At 40.6% G+C, this 18,334-nt stretch overlaps 2 protein-coding genes across 7 annotated transcripts; one reads left to right on the forward strand and one right to left on the reverse strand.

Moving 5' to 3' along the window:
• Positions 1-21: 21 nt before the first annotated feature.
• gja2 (gap junction protein, alpha 2) lies at positions 22-5,197 on the forward strand. 3 transcript variants are annotated; one of them, XM_052048115.1, is made up of 2 exons: positions 22-637; positions 3,680-5,197. In XM_052048115.1, the coding sequence occupies exon 2, from the start codon at positions 3,716-3,718 to the stop codon at positions 4,778-4,780; it is 1,065 nt and encodes a 354-aa protein (XP_051904075.1). In that variant the 5' UTR covers positions 22-637; positions 3,680-3,715; the 3' UTR covers positions 4,781-5,197. The 3 variants fall into 3 exon arrangements, with proteins under 3 accessions (XP_051904075.1, XP_051904074.1, XP_051904073.1); XM_052048114.1 differs by lacking the exon at positions 22-637 and adding an exon at positions 691-1,363; XM_052048113.1 differs by lacking the exon at positions 22-637 and adding an exon at positions 1,939-2,879.
• tbc1d8b (TBC1 domain family member 8B) lies at positions 5,125-17,771 on the reverse strand. 4 transcript variants are annotated; one of them, XM_052048111.1, is made up of 21 exons: positions 17,488-17,770; positions 15,585-15,695; positions 15,349-15,467; positions 15,021-15,246; positions 14,019-14,259; positions 13,364-13,571; positions 13,088-13,255; positions 12,850-13,011; positions 12,034-12,184; positions 11,719-11,933; positions 11,282-11,399; positions 10,869-11,154; positions 10,652-10,781; positions 10,487-10,585; positions 9,978-10,046; positions 9,653-9,893; positions 9,496-9,561; positions 8,591-8,683; positions 8,403-8,450; positions 8,210-8,307; positions 5,125-7,300 (listed from the first exon to the last, which is right to left on the reverse strand). In XM_052048111.1, the coding sequence occupies exons 1-21, from the start codon at positions 17,612-17,614 to the stop codon at positions 6,893-6,895; spliced, it is 3,384 nt and encodes a 1,127-aa protein (XP_051904071.1). In that variant the 5' UTR covers positions 17,615-17,770; the 3' UTR covers positions 5,125-6,892. The 4 variants fall into 4 exon arrangements, with proteins under 4 accessions (XP_051904071.1, XP_051904069.1, XP_051904072.1 ...); XM_052048109.1 differs by having other exon boundaries at positions 15,349-15,695; positions 17,488-17,771; XM_052048112.1 differs by lacking the exon at positions 8,591-8,683.
• Positions 17,772-18,334: the final 563 nt, after the last annotated feature.

Here is an 18,334-nt window from a genome sequence, read left to right on the forward strand (position 1 = left end):
TAATGATGTGTCGTGAAAAGTCTCAAAGTTGCAATCCAAGCACAATTTTGTACTGTTGGCTGTCACTCTTGAACGTTTCGGTTTGGAGATGTCAATTTGGCATGAAGCTGCCATATGCAGTAAATAGAAACAATACAAGTTAATTATGTGAGTGAGAACACAAGTTTCAGAACAGAACTTTCCTTCAGGGAGAGGAATGCTCGACAGCCAAGGGTCACCTCACCCAAAAGCCCAGAACGTCGCCACTCGGATGACAACAAAAACGCTCCCTTCCCCTTCACTTATATTTAGACCACACATATGTGCCGCATCCCCTGAGGAGCAATCAGCTGCCATTTGTCTGCGTAGAAACTCACTCTCAAGTGAGGGCTTTCACAATTCTCGTCAATGTGTCTTCACGTGAGAGGCACAATGCCTCATTTGTGACGGCTTGTTGAATACACAGTATTCTGAAAGATCAGGAGGACAGGTTTGCGGAATCAAAAGAACAGACACAAAAAGGAAATTATTCAACAGAAGTTTATCTTGGCGCTCATCAACGGTTCAGAAAAACATGACCTTCATGTGAACTGAAGAGTAGAAGTCTTGACCCACTCATCGTGGAACTCAAAGGCTGGGGGAGGTGATCATTAATCAGGTACAGTACATTGTGGGATGACTGGTGAAAAAAATCATGTGTGATGTTTCGTCAAATACTATAAAAGCAAGTAAATATAATAGCGCAATAGTTTAAGAAGGTCAATTGCTTACGTGCAGTCAAAGGTTGACACTTAAGTATGTCTGAAGAAATAATTTCTCAGATTTTCAATAACAGAATAGCATGCACAATTGTTTTGGTATTATCATGAAATAACAGTCTTTTAAGTGTTCACAAAATTTTGAAAGTGGTATTTTACTACTTTGCGGTGTTGATTAGAATTCAATTACAGTGAGTGCTCAGCCCCACCCAAAATACAACAAAAATTGCACAATCTATATCCCAAATTGAGTTATTTTATTGAAACTGACATGGGTTACATATTCCAAACAGGTGCTCTATTGACATCCACTGGTAGGGGCCCAAAAGGACAGGCACAAGTGTTTTCTTCAAGTTTGATGCAGTGTCATCACTAAGAGGGACTGAAATATAAACTAGAAACCTAAATCTGGGTCTTGTGTCACAAGATCTGTCCTCCAGCAAAAGTTGTTCAACAGCAGGCAGCTCCAGCTCTCCTGCACTCTCACCCCCATTTTCCCTTTAATGAGTGGATAAGACACAAGCTTTAGGAATACAAGTAGTTGATTCATGATCAATTGCAATACATTTTTTCGTCTGCGAGTTCAGGCGCCTTCTTTTTCTGCTGGGCGGTTCACGAGCAAACATGTAAGTTGCCTTCAATCCTCTGCATTTCGTATAATATTTTCAAAATGTCTTGAAATATTTTCTATCCTCAAGCGGAGACGTTAGTACAAACTATTAGATAAGGCTGCTCTTTCAAGACTTTATAATAAGTGTTTGTTTCATATCCTGTTTTAGTCTCACGTTTCAACCCTCTGTCCTATATATAAAAGGACCTGTTATTAAGTCAATTGATCATTATGAATACAGTTTTATAGCATTTATTAAGTACATTGTTTTGACTACTGTCATGACTACCCGCTGGATGCAGAATCAAAAGTCAACAAAAGTTATTCCACTAAAATGCACTTTTACATACATGACTATTAGAATATTGATGTAAAATAGTGCGTATGTGTTATACAACAAATGATGTGTTTATGCAACTATGATTCTTTCTAAATAATATTACAAGAATTTAAACCGGAGCAAATGTATGGGTTTCGGTCCTTCCTCTATGTGTCTATGACAGCTTTTTTTTTGTTTGCATTGAATTTACTGTGGAACCCTTGTAGGAATGCTTTATTTTACTCAAAGAAGCATTAAAAATAACAATATTGCAATTCTGACGAATGGCAATCATAGTAGTCATAATTATTATTCTGTGTAAGTCACTGAAGATGTTGTGGTTCCCTAATTTCGTACAAGCACATGAGTTCAGTTCACATTCAGTGATGGAATGTGGGTGTGAAAGGTTGTGGGCTTGGATCCATGATGTATTATAGAAATGCATTTTGAAATGAATGCTGTAATGAAAACCTTTGATTGCATTTGTTTTTCCACATAGCGCTCGTGCTTCATTAACAGTACAATGGACCTCCTGGGACTGTTACATGTCCAATGAACCAAGCATTTTTCAATTTTGAATGTAGGTTGTGATTTATACTCAGCGACAGGATTTTGTGTTTCAGCCTACTGTGTTCAATTAACTGCAAAAATAAATACATTAAGAAAAGTGTTTGTCGGTGTACTTAAGTGGTGTAACTGTATAACAGTTCTGTGGTGTTATGTGGTGACGCGGGAGGGGCAAATTATTCGAGAGGTCGAGAGGAAAAGCAATACAATTCCGCATTTTTGATCCAGCTTCTGAAGTGAATCAAATACGATTGTGCAAGTGTACCTGTTATCTTTCCAGTATTTGCATATTAAGATAAGATAAGATATCCTTTATTTGTCCCACACTGGGGAAATTTACAGTCTACAGCAGCAAGATTGTGGGTAGAAAGAAGAAAGAAGAAAAACAAAGTGTTTGCATTCACAAAATACATGTTACAGTTTAGTAGTACAGTAGTAGTGCCATGGAGTCTTTCTTTGTCCCACCAGGGTTTAGCTAGTGTGATTATAAAGAGACCAAAATCTCTTTAATGGGGGCCCTGTAGCGACGCCACTCAAAGAGCTTTGATCTACGTCTACGAGAACAGCTAAACTAGCCTAGCCGAGACAACAGCTAAACTAGTACAAATGACACGACGCTCGAGGTCGGACGGACACGCTCTCACTGGTAATGTGTGTTTTTTTCCCCTTTTTCTGTCCAAATACCGGTATATATTTTTCTACTAGTTTGTTCTTGTCCACTGAATCTTTCTCTGTCCCACCGGGGTTTGGCTAATGTGATTATAAAGAGACCAAAATCTCTTTACCGCCACTATCATGTCGCAACTATGGAAACCATGAACCCCATACAAAAATGCTGCAGAACAGCAGTTATTGTCCTCAAGAAGCCATATTATACAACAAAATGACAAAAAGAATAAGCATACAAATGTAAATAAAATGTATTAATAAACATTCACTGCCATTGAGCCAAATACGCATTGTCACTGTGAAGAAAAATCCCTCTTTGGCCCAATTGCTTATCTCTAATTTGATATTTATGAAACCACTAGATCCAAGGAAAAACAACCACTCAAGGTGTGACTTAACAAGGTGTCTATAATTTGCAGAAGACAGGTTTCGGAAAAAATAAGAAGTACGGGAACATTCCCATCGCTAATAGTTTAAGTCATGTGATCCAGAAGTAATTCTAAAGGCTTTTGGCATCTTAAATTGACAGGACTTGGAGATTTAAAACTAATTGGAAAAATAATCTGATATCCATATACACAGAGTGGAAGAAGTGCACCTGAAATTAAAAGAGTAGCGTGTGACGAATAAATGGATACAAATTCAGGGAACAAATTTTAGAATTTAGGTTTTAGGTCCGTGTTTTTGATAGCCTAGCAAACCAGCATTGAGAGATGGAGAGACTCTTGCAGAGATTTTATACATTAACACGTGTGACATGTGGTTGTCTCTCCCCAGGTGGTCTTGTCAGTAAGTCTCGAATTGTGAGCCGCCATGGGAGACTGGAACCTGTTGGGGAAACTGCTAGAGAGCGCCCAGGAGCACTCGACTGTTGTGGGCAAAGTGTGGCTGACGGTTCTCTTCATCTTCCGCATCCTGGTGCTGGGATCCGCGGCGGAGAAGGTGTGGGGAGACGAGCAGTCGGGTTTCACTTGCGACACCAAGCAGCCCGGTTGTCAGAACGTGTGCTATGACAAGACCTTCCCCATTTCCCACATCCGCTTCTGGGTGATGCAGATCATCTTTGTGTCTACGCCCACTCTCATTTACTTGGGACACATCCTCCATTTGGTGCGCATGGAGGAGAAATTGAAAGACAAGGAGAAGGAACTGGCTCTACAGAGTGAAAAGCAGCAGCAAATACTTGGCAACAAGGCCAAGAAGACATTAAAGCCCATCAAAGACAACCAAGGGCATGTGCACTTGAGAGGAGCACTACTTCGGACTTACGTCTTCAGCATTATCTTTAAGACCCTTTTTGAAGTGGCTTTCATCATAGCGCAGTACTTCCTGTATGGTTTTGAGCTCAAGCCAATGTACCGCTGTGACCGTTGGCCTTGCCCAAATGTGGTCAATTGCTACATCTCCAGGCCCACCGAGAAGACCATTTTCATCCTCTTCATGCTGGCTGTGGCCTGCATCTCATTGCTGCTCAACTTAGTGGAAATGTACCATCTCGGCTTCACCAAATGCCATCAGGGCATTCGCTACAGGCGGACGCAGGCAGTGAGAGAACCTGCGGAAACCGTCATCCCTTTTGTCTCCAACTACAACTACTTCCCAAGTGGCCCCGCGGGGTCTGAACCCTTCCCAGTGGAAGCAAAATACGGCATCGCTGAGCCAAATCCACCCTACAGCCCCTACAGCAGCAAGGTGATGTATAAACAGAACAGAGACAACATGGCCACAGAGGAGAAAGGTAAAACAGACGGAGATGATGGAAGGGAGAGGAAAATCTCCACCTCGTTTCAAGAGATGTCCATGGAAAGTCAGCGCAGAAACAGTCAGTCCAGCAAACACAGCAATAACAAAAGCAGGATGGATGACCTAAAAGTATAGACTTTTTTTAAGTCTTGAGTAAGCAAAAAAAATATTTTGGGTTCTATGACTGAGATGAACAGTTGGAGAGCTCTTAAGGAGGCCAGGTTGCTACACAAAATAATGTTTATGTTGAAATGCCTTTTTTTTGTGATATAAAAAAAAGACAAATCTAAAATGATCAAATCATTAAAAAACGTTCCCACTCCAGTATTAATTGGTTAAATAAAGGTCAAAGTAACTAGAAAATATAATGTTTAGATTCCAATAGGGCTTGTTGCAGGATGCTGTCGCCCACGTGTTGGATCTCATATTAAGCAAGTGTTATGGCCAGTGAATCGAGGAACTAAGAAGGATTCAAACCATTTAAAGATTGACCACTCTTTACTCTTTATTACTTTGGAACAACATTAATAACTGAAAAAAAGAGCAAGAAAAGTCACAAGTCAAATGAAGCAGACAATAACTGCAATAACTGAATGCATCAAATAGAATAGAACTCACCATGATTTTCAAATTTACCCTTGTGTTAAAAAACAAAACCAAAAAAAAAAACTCCAGACAAAGCAGGCATGTGAATCAATGACTGGCTACTTTTCCCCTTCATTGACCAAAATGAAAGCAGTTCCTTTGAAATGTGCGACAGACGAAATAAACTGAAATGAAAATGTCAAATTGTCTAACAGGGAGTTAGTCTGAAAATATCCACAATGTATTTCAGTTCTCACATTTGGGCAAAACAAGACGAGCATATTTGTAAAAAATACATTCTTGTTACAGACAGTTGTATAACAAAAATACATTTAATATCTTTTTTTTTAATCACTTCAATATATTCAGAGTTTCTCATTTAGGTTTAAGTCTTATCTGTTGTATAACATAACTATTTAAATGCATCGAGAAAGCCATCATACTGGAATAATGAATATGGCTTTCGGCTTTATTTACCCATGTCATCAAAGTAGCCTATAGTATGTTTTCTTGACATGAGTAAACAGTGATCATCAGTTTTCAAAGGTGATGCTGGTTTGTACTCACAATCACTATAGACTACACTTGGCAAATGCTATCAGAAATGACCAAAAAAATAAATCACTGACACTCAAATCTCTTCTAGAACAGTCTTTTCCTGTGCAATAAGAACAACTTAAAAAAATGTGTATGTGTGTATGGCTCGAAGAAAAGAACACCTAGAACACAAGCATCCAGAACCTTTTGACCTGAACGCCTCCAACGTGTAGGCATAATCTCCAACAATGAGCAACAAGTCATTGGGACGCAAGCAGCAAAAGCACAGATTAAGAGAAAACAACACACACTTTTGCATGTTGTTGAAGGCGTGCATCAAAATGTTGCAAAAGTGCTACACATGCCTCACAATTATAATATTTAACTAAGTCAAACTTCCAATTATTTCTCTCAGGATAATATACATTTTAATGAATACAAATTGCACCCTGAGATTTGAAGTAAAATATCTTTAAAATCCATTCGAAGCAGCTCTCGACTGAGCTACTAGTCAGAACGAGTTGAGTCTCCTTTGAGCCACCGCACCGGCGATACTGGTACACGTGTACTAGCTACACTGTACTGACAGTAAGTGTTGCAAATTAAGAAACAAATGACAGGATGCTTCTTCTCCAAACAGGATTACAGGACAACACACTTCAGCCAAGCGTATATACAGTACATCGCATTGGTCATAAGCGTTACCAGCACAATGGGGCTGATTTGCACTAGGTTGATATGAAGGTCAGTAAGACATTGGAAAGTTATAGAACAATGTCTTCTACCATTTTTAAACACCGCAGCATAAACAGTACTTTATGTCTTGTATACATTAGCTATATTGCACGGGCCCCATGACATTCTGGTTGGGTGCAATCTGGAAATGGGAGACTGTCTGTGAAATTTGCAGAATGAGCAATAAGAAACTCAACATTATGAGTGTTAAACACTGTTGATTGACATACACGTACAGGAAAATAGTGGCGCAGGAATATCCCCTGGTGAACAATACAGGAGTTGATGCCTCCTGTCTGCATGCACCTTGAAAACCATTTAAGGATTATGCATGTCAGCCCTTTTTGCCCTTCATCTGCTAATCCTTGTTTGTTTTATGAATCTATCCAATCACTTGCTATTTCCTGTTAGCTTCAGCTGAGCCACTGATGCTAGCTTTACTCTACTCTGAATGTCAACGTGTCTGTCAAAGAAGCTCACTATTTCGGGCTCGTTGAGGAGTGACGCAAGGACCTGCTCAAACGAAAAAGACCAGTCCGCCCCAGAGAGGTCAGGCCCCGCTTCCTGGGGACTGGGAGTGTCAGAGTTTTTGGGTGTGAGAGGAGCTTCGTCCTCCCCATCTGCAGCGGTGGGCTTCAAGGACGCAGGCGGGCTGCTGGGCTCCTGCAGCCTCCGGCCCACCTCCTCCATCCTCAAAAGGAGGCTGGTTACATGGGCCACAGCGCGGTACAGGGACTCCTCCTCTGGATCTCCATGAAAAATGTTGTACAATGTCTTGGAGAACTGTATGAACTGAGCCTGAGATTCGAAAAGAAATAATAAAGCATACTTAGATAAATGTGCACTTGATGGTGACTCCACAGTGTACTGAAACCTAATCTGTGATCTGGGGACCACATAATGGAATTGCCAAGACATTTTTTGAACATACTGTGAAAAAGGTGAACAGAATTTTTTGTCTGTACGGAGGAGTTTTGCGAATCAATCTTGAGGAGTAACTTTTTCACTTTGTGGAACAATTTTTTCCCCCAGGTTAATCCTAAGGAAATGGAGCAAGGATTGTATGAGACAATACACTCTGTGTCTGGGCGAGGGTTGTGGCCAACAGCAGCTTCTGCATGAGTGTGCTCATTGTGATTCCTGTTACTGTATTATTAACTCATTCAGTACCAGCCAATTCTAGACCAAGTCTGAAAAGACATTTAAAAACGTATTTGGGAGTGAATGAGTTAACGGTTGAAAAGTGCATCAGTGATTGTGACTTACTTTTCCGATAAATGGCATTTTAGTAAGTTAGTACACTGTAAAACCCCAGAATTCATGTGAAAGTCAGTGATATTGCAGTGGTGCGACTGCGAACGATGAACTGCAAAATAGTGAGACAAGGCTGTCTCAAGGAAAAAAGAAAATGAAGAACTTGAAAATGAACAATTATATTGTTATTGGTCCCCCTTTGCAGCTGTAGCAGCTTCCACTCTTCTACAGATTTTTGCCACTTCCCGTGTAAGTTCTTGTCGATGCATTGGCAATATGAAGAATCAAAATCGACTTTTTTGGGGTGAAAATATACTGGTACTCTTGACACAAATATTTGGATCTCTGAAGTGCGTGCCTATGCATGAAGTCTGAAATTATTTTTTTCCTGAGCTGACTATTTCTGAAAATGAATTGATAAGCCATTGTAAACAAACAAGTGAAGCGAATTACCTGATTAATTCTAGGAAGGTCCTTGATAGTTTCCTCTTTTCGAAGTATTTCATTCTGCCATTGTTTTAGGTAGGCCTGGAGGTCTACTTTCCCTCGACCTTTAAATCACACAAACCCACAATTAGTGTCTCACACACAGGGAAGATGTTGGTATTTGCACAAAGCCTTTGACTGTATTTGACTGTTAAAGTACCCCTTTCAGGACTTTTCTTAATCACGCCATCTTCTGGAAGATCAAAATCTGTAATACACGGGATAAATGTGAGCAAAACCACATTAAGAAAATTGCCCAGAGAAAAATCAATCAGAAGGAAGGGTGAAAATTCAGGGAAGGGAAAAGTCAGACTTGAAGGAGGGGAAAAAAGCAGTCAAGACGCTAACCAGAAAGTCTACTCAAGTGAGGAGAGCCCTCTGTCGTCTCAAAAAACTTTGGGAGTCTTTGTTCCTGTACGTGCAAAGGACTACCTGTGAAAGCTAGAAGAGACTGACTGTAAGCGTACTGAGAGAAAAGATTAAAAAAACAGTTGAGCATGAGCAAGGCAGAAGTGCAGTCAATCATTGACCAAGAAAACAGTCATACAATGCATGTTTACTTGTCTGCATCAAATACACCACACGTGGTGATTTGGAATTTCTCTTGCAAGACTAATAAAAGCAGCTGGGATAGGTTGCAGTACGCCTGTGACGCTCCGGAGGGTAAGCAGTTTGGATAATGGATGGATGAAAGAATGGTTGTTTGTCAATATGTGCCTTTACTGGTAACCGGTCCAGGGTGTACCCCGCCACCTGGCTCAAATGTCAGGTGCGGCTCAGCTTTTTCTCCATATTGTGTCGTACATTATTTCACTTCCTTGTTCAGGTGAGTATCTGGATCCATCTCCAATGAAGTCTGAAACTGGTCATAAGAGTACTTAACTGTCCTTGGCAACTGTCTGTCTTTTTCTCACACACATACATCATGTGAGTATTTCTGCACAGTTGTAAATCATAAATTAAAATAGTCTTTCTCATGACACAAGAGAACAAAAATGCCGTCACAGTTCCAGACAGCGGTTGTTCCCATCGCAAAGACATTTTACCCCAAAAACTATTTTTGATGCTGCTTTCAATCACTCGGCGCCACATCATGCAGATCATCCTTCTCTGTTGATTTAATGATTTGCTAAGTCTGAGGTGTAAAATAGCAATTCAGAAGTAAGCGTGCTTACCTATCGAATGAATTAAAGGAGCGAACCTCAAGACATTTGTTCAAATAAATACCCGTGTAATTCAGACATATCACTTGCCTGGTGGTAGATGCAGCTTGAAGAGGAACTTTAACTTATTTGTGAAAGATCCACAGTACAAATTATCTGCAGGAGATGAAGCATTGTGTTACTGAACTGAGGGAATATAGTCTCAGGAGCTGTCTGCATTTGTGACAAAGGAGGTGTGAACACTCACTAAGAGCACAACAGAACTCTTTAAAGTTGATTAGGCCATCTTGGTTCTCATCAATTAAGCGGAAAACCCATAGAGAAAGAGTGCTCTTGTTGGTGCAAAAAGCCCAAGGCTCCAGCAGGGAGAAGAGCACACTGAACTGTTGGAAGCCCAGCTGGTACTGCTCCAAGTAGGCCAGACTCGGATCGTGGTGAAGCAGTGCCGGACTTTTCATTGTCCAGTAGCAGCTAAGAAAATGCTGCCTCTGAAACAACATAATTGGAATGCTGACTCCACTTAAGAGACAGGGTGTATTTGCTTTTCGAGGAAAGCAATGTGTGTCACTCACTTTGAACAAATTGTAAAGATCGTCAAGTTGGGCGGGAGTAAATTTGACTTCTTGGGACACTACACGAATCTGCAAAGAACCCCATCGTTACTGTTATATTCAAGAGGCTATCAGGCTATAATATAATACACTTTTTAAATACTGCAGACGCATTTTGAAAGTAAGCATAAAATGCATAACAATACTTTGTATACAGTATTATAGGTTTTTATGGTTATTATGGTCTGTGCCTAAGAGGGGCCTAGTGGTATCATGTGTGTGTGTGTGTTAGCTGCGGTCGACCACAGCTCTTGAGCTAGTGTGCTATGGTGTTTTAATGTTCATTCTGTTCAATAAATTGCTAAACATAGCATTGGCTCTCCTTTACCAAAGGCAAGGTTATTAAAATGAGTATGTATGGTGTAAAAACAGATCAAAACAAACAGTCCCTATCAACAATGAATTTTTACGATATAGTAATAGGTGAACGGCGAAATAGTGAGGGAACACACTAAATAGTGTCCACTTACGACATTCTGCTTGGTTGTGTCCTCCAGTGTCTGGATCACAAAAAGCCTGTTTCTCTTTCGTGAACTCTCAACCTCCTCTGCGCGAATGCTGCCGTATTTCTAAAGAGAAAATGAATTCAAAAACTAAATAAAATTGATCTGTAAGAAAAAAAAATGCTGCAGTACCTCATAGGCTTCTCGGATCAGTTCGCTGATGTCCACGTTTAAGTGCTTTGATTTGTCGTTGTTGGCTACAGGGGCCTGCTGCACTGTTGGTGGCAACGGGCTGTCTTTGTTTGTCACACTATCAAAAAATCTCAAGAGCAAATTGAAAATAAAAACATTTAAATGTGAACTCTGAGTAGCACTAGCGATAGAGTGGAACAGCCTGGCTGACGCTTACTTGTTGAGGATGGTAACCGCTTCAGCATCATCATGGCAGCTGATCAGAGCGTCCATGTTGTAATCAAGCACGGCCAGGCCGAGCTGCAGAATGGCTTTGATGCCATCATAGAAAAAGCAGTCCACCACATTCACAGCACTTTCGATGGGCAGCACACTGATAAAAAGGGTGAGAAACCAGGACAACGAAACGGACGAGAAGAAACTCAGGTCCGTCATATTCTCCACTAGCTGGGGGAGGTTCTCTCGAATCAGATCCTCAAAAACAGCCTGGTCGACCAAAGCCCCTGAAGAAACAAAGTCACCGTGCTGTCACCCGAGTTAATTAATCATTCGATTAATTGTTACATTGATCTTCAAACTTCATCAATATAAAAAGCAAGTAGTAGTGTGTGTGTGTAGCCCCTCTCTCACCTATAATTCTTCGGTTGAAATAATCTGGTAGCATCCTCTCGCAGACAGCAACTAATAGCCAAAAGGCCTCCTCCTCTTTGGCATAGAGCAGCAACACGGAGGTCAGAATGTTCATCGCCTGAGTAAGAGAAATGATTCACATTTTGACTCAACTGCTCTCAGAAAATTACTGGTATTAAGCACCCTTGTGTCCCTTGAAAGGTTACTATTAATGTGTGCTGGGTGTGCATTTTTCAGAGCACCTCAGCCTTTTAATGAATGTTCAAAATTTGTAATGGGAAAGGTGTATAATTTAATACACCTTAGTTTTGTTTACAAATATAAACAATACATCCACTTACTGGCAAATGTACACTCTGAATCCAAAACAAAAGCTGAATCAAGAAACAATGTAATGATCATCAATCAGCTATATATATAATGTGGAGAGACTTTACCTGGCAGTAGCCAATTTTCGGGTTTCGATAGGCGTATGCGGTGAGGACTCTGCGTAGGGCGGATATTCCTGTATCACTCTGAAAGGCAGGATGCTCTGGCAGAGAGCGATGAAGATCTCTCTCTATCTCATCTGTAGCCAGCGTGCTCGTGCCCAGAGACTGTTCCACCAGCTCCGTGTAATAGCCAGGGTGAGTTGCCATGTCGTTTACGGCTCCTTATTCATCACATGAAAAACGATTAATCGTAAGAAAGATTATTATGACACGAGTTGTGAGAAATACATTTGGTGTTAAACAAAAACACTCCAAACAAACCTGAAAAAAGCATCCACAGCTCTCCTCTCAAGGCTTCAGGAACTCCACGGACAATCAAGTCACGTGTCTTCCTGGTGAAGAACATACTTGTGCCACGGCCATATTCCGAAAAGTGGATGTTCCAAGACTGCTCCTTCATCTTCTCTTTAAGCTGTTGATCATGAGGATAAGCATTCTGGCATGAAAGTGTTTTGCCCAACATTTTTGTTGAGCTCCAGATGGATGAATTCATCAAAATGTGTCAATACTTCAGTCGATAAATGGGGTGGTTGAAAATGCCCTATTCTAAAACACTTAGAAAGGACATAATCATTTCTATTTATTCATCCTTTTTTGAGTTTACCTTTCAATGTATTCATTTTTTACCCCCCTAAAATTAATATTAGAGGTGGTCTAGAAATAAGGTTTAAAAAAAAAACAGAAAAAAAAACATCAGAACATCTGACTCACCACTTACACCACCACTGCCATTCATGAACAATAGCAAAATGTGGAAGTGCCCCATCATGAATTAAAATGACATTTTTCAACATTCTCCCAAGCATGGACAGCTGGCTAGAGTTCATCTCGCATTTTGGTATTCACAAACAATGTACAGACCCAAAAAAATCCAAAATAATCCTACACCACACGGTTACTTAAATTGTCATACATTAAAAAAAACAGACGCACATTAAGAGAAAACCCCCCATTAAATACTCAGACCCAAACTTTAAAATAAGGAGTTACTTTTCAATCACATTACTTTTTTCCACATCCATCAGTCTTAAATCATTAGTAACTTTGTTCTAAATGTCCTGTGTGTTTGTTCCATACCATTTTGGGGTCAAGGTTTTCAACATCCTGGGGGTGGAAAACCGTCATAAGCGCCTCTGTGCTTACTGCCTTGCTGCTGTCTTTCTGGCCCACCATGAGTGTCACGTCCTCTGGGTTGTCGTCAAAGTGGTTGATGAGCGACTGACATTCGCCTCGGATTACCTTAGTGACAAGGACGGAATCATTTTTGACGTTAGAAAACAACGGCTGTACATTTATAACAATTAAGACTTGTTACCTCTGCTGAGGCTGAATGTTGTGGGCTAGGACTAATCCCACATCTGCTGCGGATTGTTGTCGCCAGACGCTGGTAGTCCCGCACTTCAGTGAATCGGAGTGCCCGTTTCCCGCGCACGTACACGGTTAAAGCACGGCTGCTGGAATCTGGCTTCTCAACATTTACGACCTGGATGACAGTGGCGTTGGCCAGCCAGAAAGTAATTTCATCAAATTACATGCGGCGGAAGGAAGTGTCAGCATGGAACTAAATCAAGTGAAGCCGTGGATGTTCTACCTCGCGCATCGGAATGATGATGTGACACTGGCTCCCGTCCTGGCTGGCAAAACATAAGTAGTTCTCAGAAAGGCAGATCTTGCCAAGTGTATTAAAATGGCTGAAAGGCACCCACAGGAAACTCTCATGCACTTCTAACAGATTTTCCTCCTTGGGTAGCCTGAAAAATGTCCGGAACTGCTCACTTTTTGCGTGAGCCTCTAGGCCTCTATAGGAGGGGGGAAAAATGTCATAAAGAAGATCATGAACACTTATTTTTAACAAAACAATAATTCAAATTAGTGTGACTATTCCCGATATGTCTTCTTAGAGACATTTTGAAAGCAGCCTGAAATATTTAGCTTAGTATAAGGCAGGCAATTCGTAAGGCTGTTTCAAATACATGTATGTGCAGTGAGTGTTGCCTATTGGGACTAAGCGGGCAGAACAAAGCGTTTTGCTGCCAGCGAGTGGGCGGTGTTTCTCGCACTGTGATTGAGGTTAGTTGTGACATGGTGGACTGCTCTTCTTTGGTTGTATGGTGAACAATTTTGAATCAGACAACAAACTGCCATGAAGACCAAAAGGCAAAAAGTGTAGAGTCATTTCTGTTACTATATAGGATTTTTTTAAAAACGTTATCCGATTCAAGACATAACGAGCAGAAAGACAGCACCTCTTGGTAATTTGCAGCGGGTCTGAGAGTGCTCGCTCTCTTTCAAAGGCGTCTTTATCAAAAAGGCGCTTAATGGAGTAGTCGGTGAGCTGCTCCATGATGACGAACGTTTCATTAAGGCGCAGCAACATGGAGAAATAGTGATCTTCCCCGTGAGCCACCACATGGATGCTCTCAGTCAGGAGGACATTTGATGTTTTCTCCAACCTCCAGATCTCGTCCCAGGAGATGATCAGTTTCACTAACGATGCAATCAAAATAGAAAATAAATTATTAAACGATCATCATAATGGCAGAATTTAAATACGAGAACGCCGCCTTTAAATGTTTACATTATATAAAAAAGTAAAATGGCTTTCATTATAGACTCATGGCTTGTTTTTCATATTTTCTACTAGATCATAATAGTTGAGAAGTGGAATGTCTCATGTTGTGACTCACCAAGTATTATGACGGCCTCGCAAGTGGATTTTTCCGGAAAAGGAAAATATGTCTGACCCGATGTCGTATTTTGTATAAGAGTGGCCGACGTGGCAAGAAATGTTTTCCAAAGCACGTTTTTTTAGCAACATGGTCATTTTTACAATGCTTAACCCTATGAAGGACTTTTTTTTCCTTTTTTGTTTTTGTGAAGTCATGACAGAGTGTTTCATCTCACACCAAGGAGCGGCATATTTGAGCATGGATACCAGCAAATTGGAGGAGAGATAATACATTATTACAAATACATACTGTATATGATTTTGTGGGGTCATACATCAAATGAGTGCATGATATTCTTGAGAAATTACAATAATGGATATTTATACGAAAGGCAAAAAATTGACATTAGTTCAAAATGTTTTGTAGTAAGAGAAATGTAAAAAGCCTTCAAAATACTGTATGTTTGTGGACAAAAATGCCCATGAAGCAAGCTGAAAGGGTTGTAAAACTGAACAAGATCTTGGGGTTAAATGAAGGATGCCACTGCTTATGTAAGCAAACAACACAGCCTTTTCTCACCCTCAGCTCCCAGCAGGTAGGAATAAAAGCAGAGGAAGTTGGTGCTGAGGTAGAGCCAACCCTGGCAGGGCACTTTGCCTTTCCAGTAACTACAGGCATAGTAGGTGACCAGCTTCTCCTCCTGTGGCAGCGCAAACCAGTTCTCGAACCTCAAGTATGCCTCTCTGAACTTCTCAGGATCATCTTCCAGCACGTGGGACGTCTTCCCTTCTTCAGCAATCAGACCCTGAGAAATACAACATTTGTACAGTACCATGATACATATCTTATAATGAGTCTGAACATGTCTAAAGAGCCAAGTGGGCATTTTGTCCTCAAGATTTCCTACTCTGATCTTGCCCTGCACAAAGCTGGTGATGTCCTCGCTGGAGTCGAAAACAGAAAGGGTCTTCATGATATTCTGCTGCAGCCAATCCCAGTGCTGGAATATCTCGTCCTTTGTGACGCCTGACACAAATGAAGGAAATATAGCTGACAAACAACACAAAAGATGGTTTACCCTTTTCTTTACTGAATTTAAATGTTCAAATTCAACAATAATGGAATGAAATCGCAAGCTTATACCGCATGCTATCGACCAATACACTTGCGAATCCGGCGTGTGATGCAGTATGCGGAAAGGAGCAACTTTGGATGTGGAGTCCAGTACTGTGTCCAATGTTCCCACAAGGAGACCTGCATCATAAAGCACAATGATAGTTTTAAGCAACACTGCATGACCCCCATGCATGTCTCCACACTACATGCAATTTTGAGCTACATGAGACAATTACTACTTAAATCACAGCTGTAATCTCATGATTGTGATATTGTCTTTTTCATCTGTCGTTTAGGACTAATAACATCTCAAATGTTGACTATGTTTCTGTCAAGCATTGGTCTGTATAGCGCGTAGGACATCTTCCCTTCTTTGGCAGTCAGATTGTGGCTCTGACAAGGTGGAATGTGATTCTGGACTCTACGTCAGGGATATGCAACTACCACATCTGGCACTTTAAGGCTTCTCTCTCACTCGCCCTCCATTAATGTTTAACAAGTAGATGGAGAGACTCCAGATTTTAACTGGCCTTGCTTAAACGACCTCTCGGCATATTCCAGTTGCCGTTGAAGAATTTCAAGTGTCACAAAAACACAATACATCATCATGCTCTCATTGGGAGGCAACAGAGGTCATCTCACGGTACAGAATAGACATACCCGCCGGAAAGATCCTTGAGATATGAAAGGCTCTCAAGTTGTAGAGGGTGTCAGCTGCTGCATTCAACTGTCACTGTTATACTAGTTAGTGACTAACCTGTGTTCTCATAAAAGCAGGCAGCTGTGATGGATTATCCTTCATGGAAAACACTTTACATTCATTCATTTGTCACACAAGGGTTACAAAAAGTGAAATGCTAGCAGTAGTAAAGTCTAAAAATTGATTACATTGGAAACATATTTCATATGGCTGGATTGAGTCCTACTGCTCTGAATAAGATTCTGCTTGTCCTTGTTTAAGATGCTGAATGTCATAGCCAGACAATATCAAAGCGTGTAGACATTTGCTGACAGATTTATTGTCCAGGCTGCAAGTCTGTGATTACAGGGATTTTAAAACTGAATATAATGATAGATGTTTTGTCAGAACTCAAATTGTTTTGCGTACGAAAAGAGATATCAGCTGAAAAAAAGGAAACTGGTGTAATCATTTCTTATAAATTTGGGTGAATTCACCTGTCAAAGTTTAATTCAATCGAATTGGTTTATGAAAATACAAGTGTGTGTATATATATATATATATATCATCTTTGTCTGGTGAGCATATTGTGCAGTTACATGCATGCAAACATGTAACTGAAAACCATTTAATGTGGCTGAATTTGACTTCCTTTGTTATTGGTAGGACTACTTTTTATTTGAGTAATACAGTATTCATGTAAGTACACTTGCTTACCAACCACTGATTTGAAAACTTTTCACCCCCTAAGTGATGTCAACACAAAGTGCCCTGGGGCTCTAAACAACAAACTTTTACACGTCATTTTTTGCTAAACCAATGCAAGATAAATTATTCATTCTCAGAGATGGTGTGCAATCATGCTCTTAGTCTATAATTATTCAAGCTAACCTGAAGCATTGCTGCAGGCCAGCCAGCTAGAAGTGAAATCCACAGTGTGAACACCCCCTACACTTTGTTCCATGCAAAACAGGCAATTAAATCCTATAACAAAATACACTTTTTGACAGGCAGGGAACAACGTTTAGGGCACGCCACCGTTTCACTATTTAGCTTTAAACCTGTTGCAGTACATCTCTAGCATGCTACTGTATACAGTAGCACACTGTCGTTTCTTTCTCGGGCAGGCAAATACGACAAACATGAAAAGCTTTGGCCATTCATGACTCGTGAGCCTAATACCAACTTAGTATCTTAAAACACAACAGCTGCCAAACATGCGATCGATGAAAACATACCCATGAACATTACCTGTCAAGCCTCCGCCACCCTCACCATACCCTCGTCTCCTTTGAAGCACGAAATATTCATTATCCTTCTCGGTAACCCACAGTTTAAAGGCGTTTTTCAGCAGTATTTCTTCGGGTTTGAGCCACATGTTTAAAAAGCGTCAGCGGGATCGCTTCCAAAATGCTCCTGTCATGCCACGGTTACCTCCAGCGCAGGACACACATCAAGCCCGTTGAATATTTGTTTATGTCCGAGGTCGGGATGCTTCCCTTCCCACGTAGACAAGAAATGTTGCCAGGCGCAAAGTATTGTGGGGTTGTAGTTTTTCAGAGGTGGGAGGCGCCAGTGCAGTACGTCCTGTCTATTGTATGCATACATGCAGAGTACTTATTGTTGTTCTGCATAGTTACAAATGTCGAATAACTGTAATTTCTGCTTCTTTTTCGGTCTATCTCTACCGTAATAATAGTGCCCTTAAGAGTATCGACATGTCTGAGTTGATATATTTCAGAATGTTTCCTTTTCGTTCTTTTTTTTGCTTACTGGTTTCAGTTGAGAAGAAAAAAAGTGTATTGTTTAGTTGTTTCAGTTTTCACACTATTGTCGAAACTCGCTTCCTGTTCTTCAGGAAGCAAATGTTGGCCAACAACATGCTGATTTGATTTTAGAAAATTGTGTCACTCACGCTTACGAATTGTAAGTCTCCTCTGTAAGTGGTGCAGATGAAACATTTATTTTAAAAGAGCAGGATACGTGGTTTCAGAGAATTACAAAATAAATGCATACATTTAATGTTTTTGTTAAATGTGTCATGTTGTCAGCAACAAGAATGTAAATGCAAACCAAGCTAATTTATTCACATTGAAAA

This window comes from Hippocampus zosterae, chromosome 16 (assembly GCF_025434085.1).
Source record: "Hippocampus zosterae strain Florida chromosome 16, ASM2543408v3, whole genome shotgun sequence".
Lineage (NCBI taxonomy): Eukaryota > Metazoa > Chordata > Actinopteri > Syngnathiformes > Syngnathidae > Hippocampus > Hippocampus zosterae.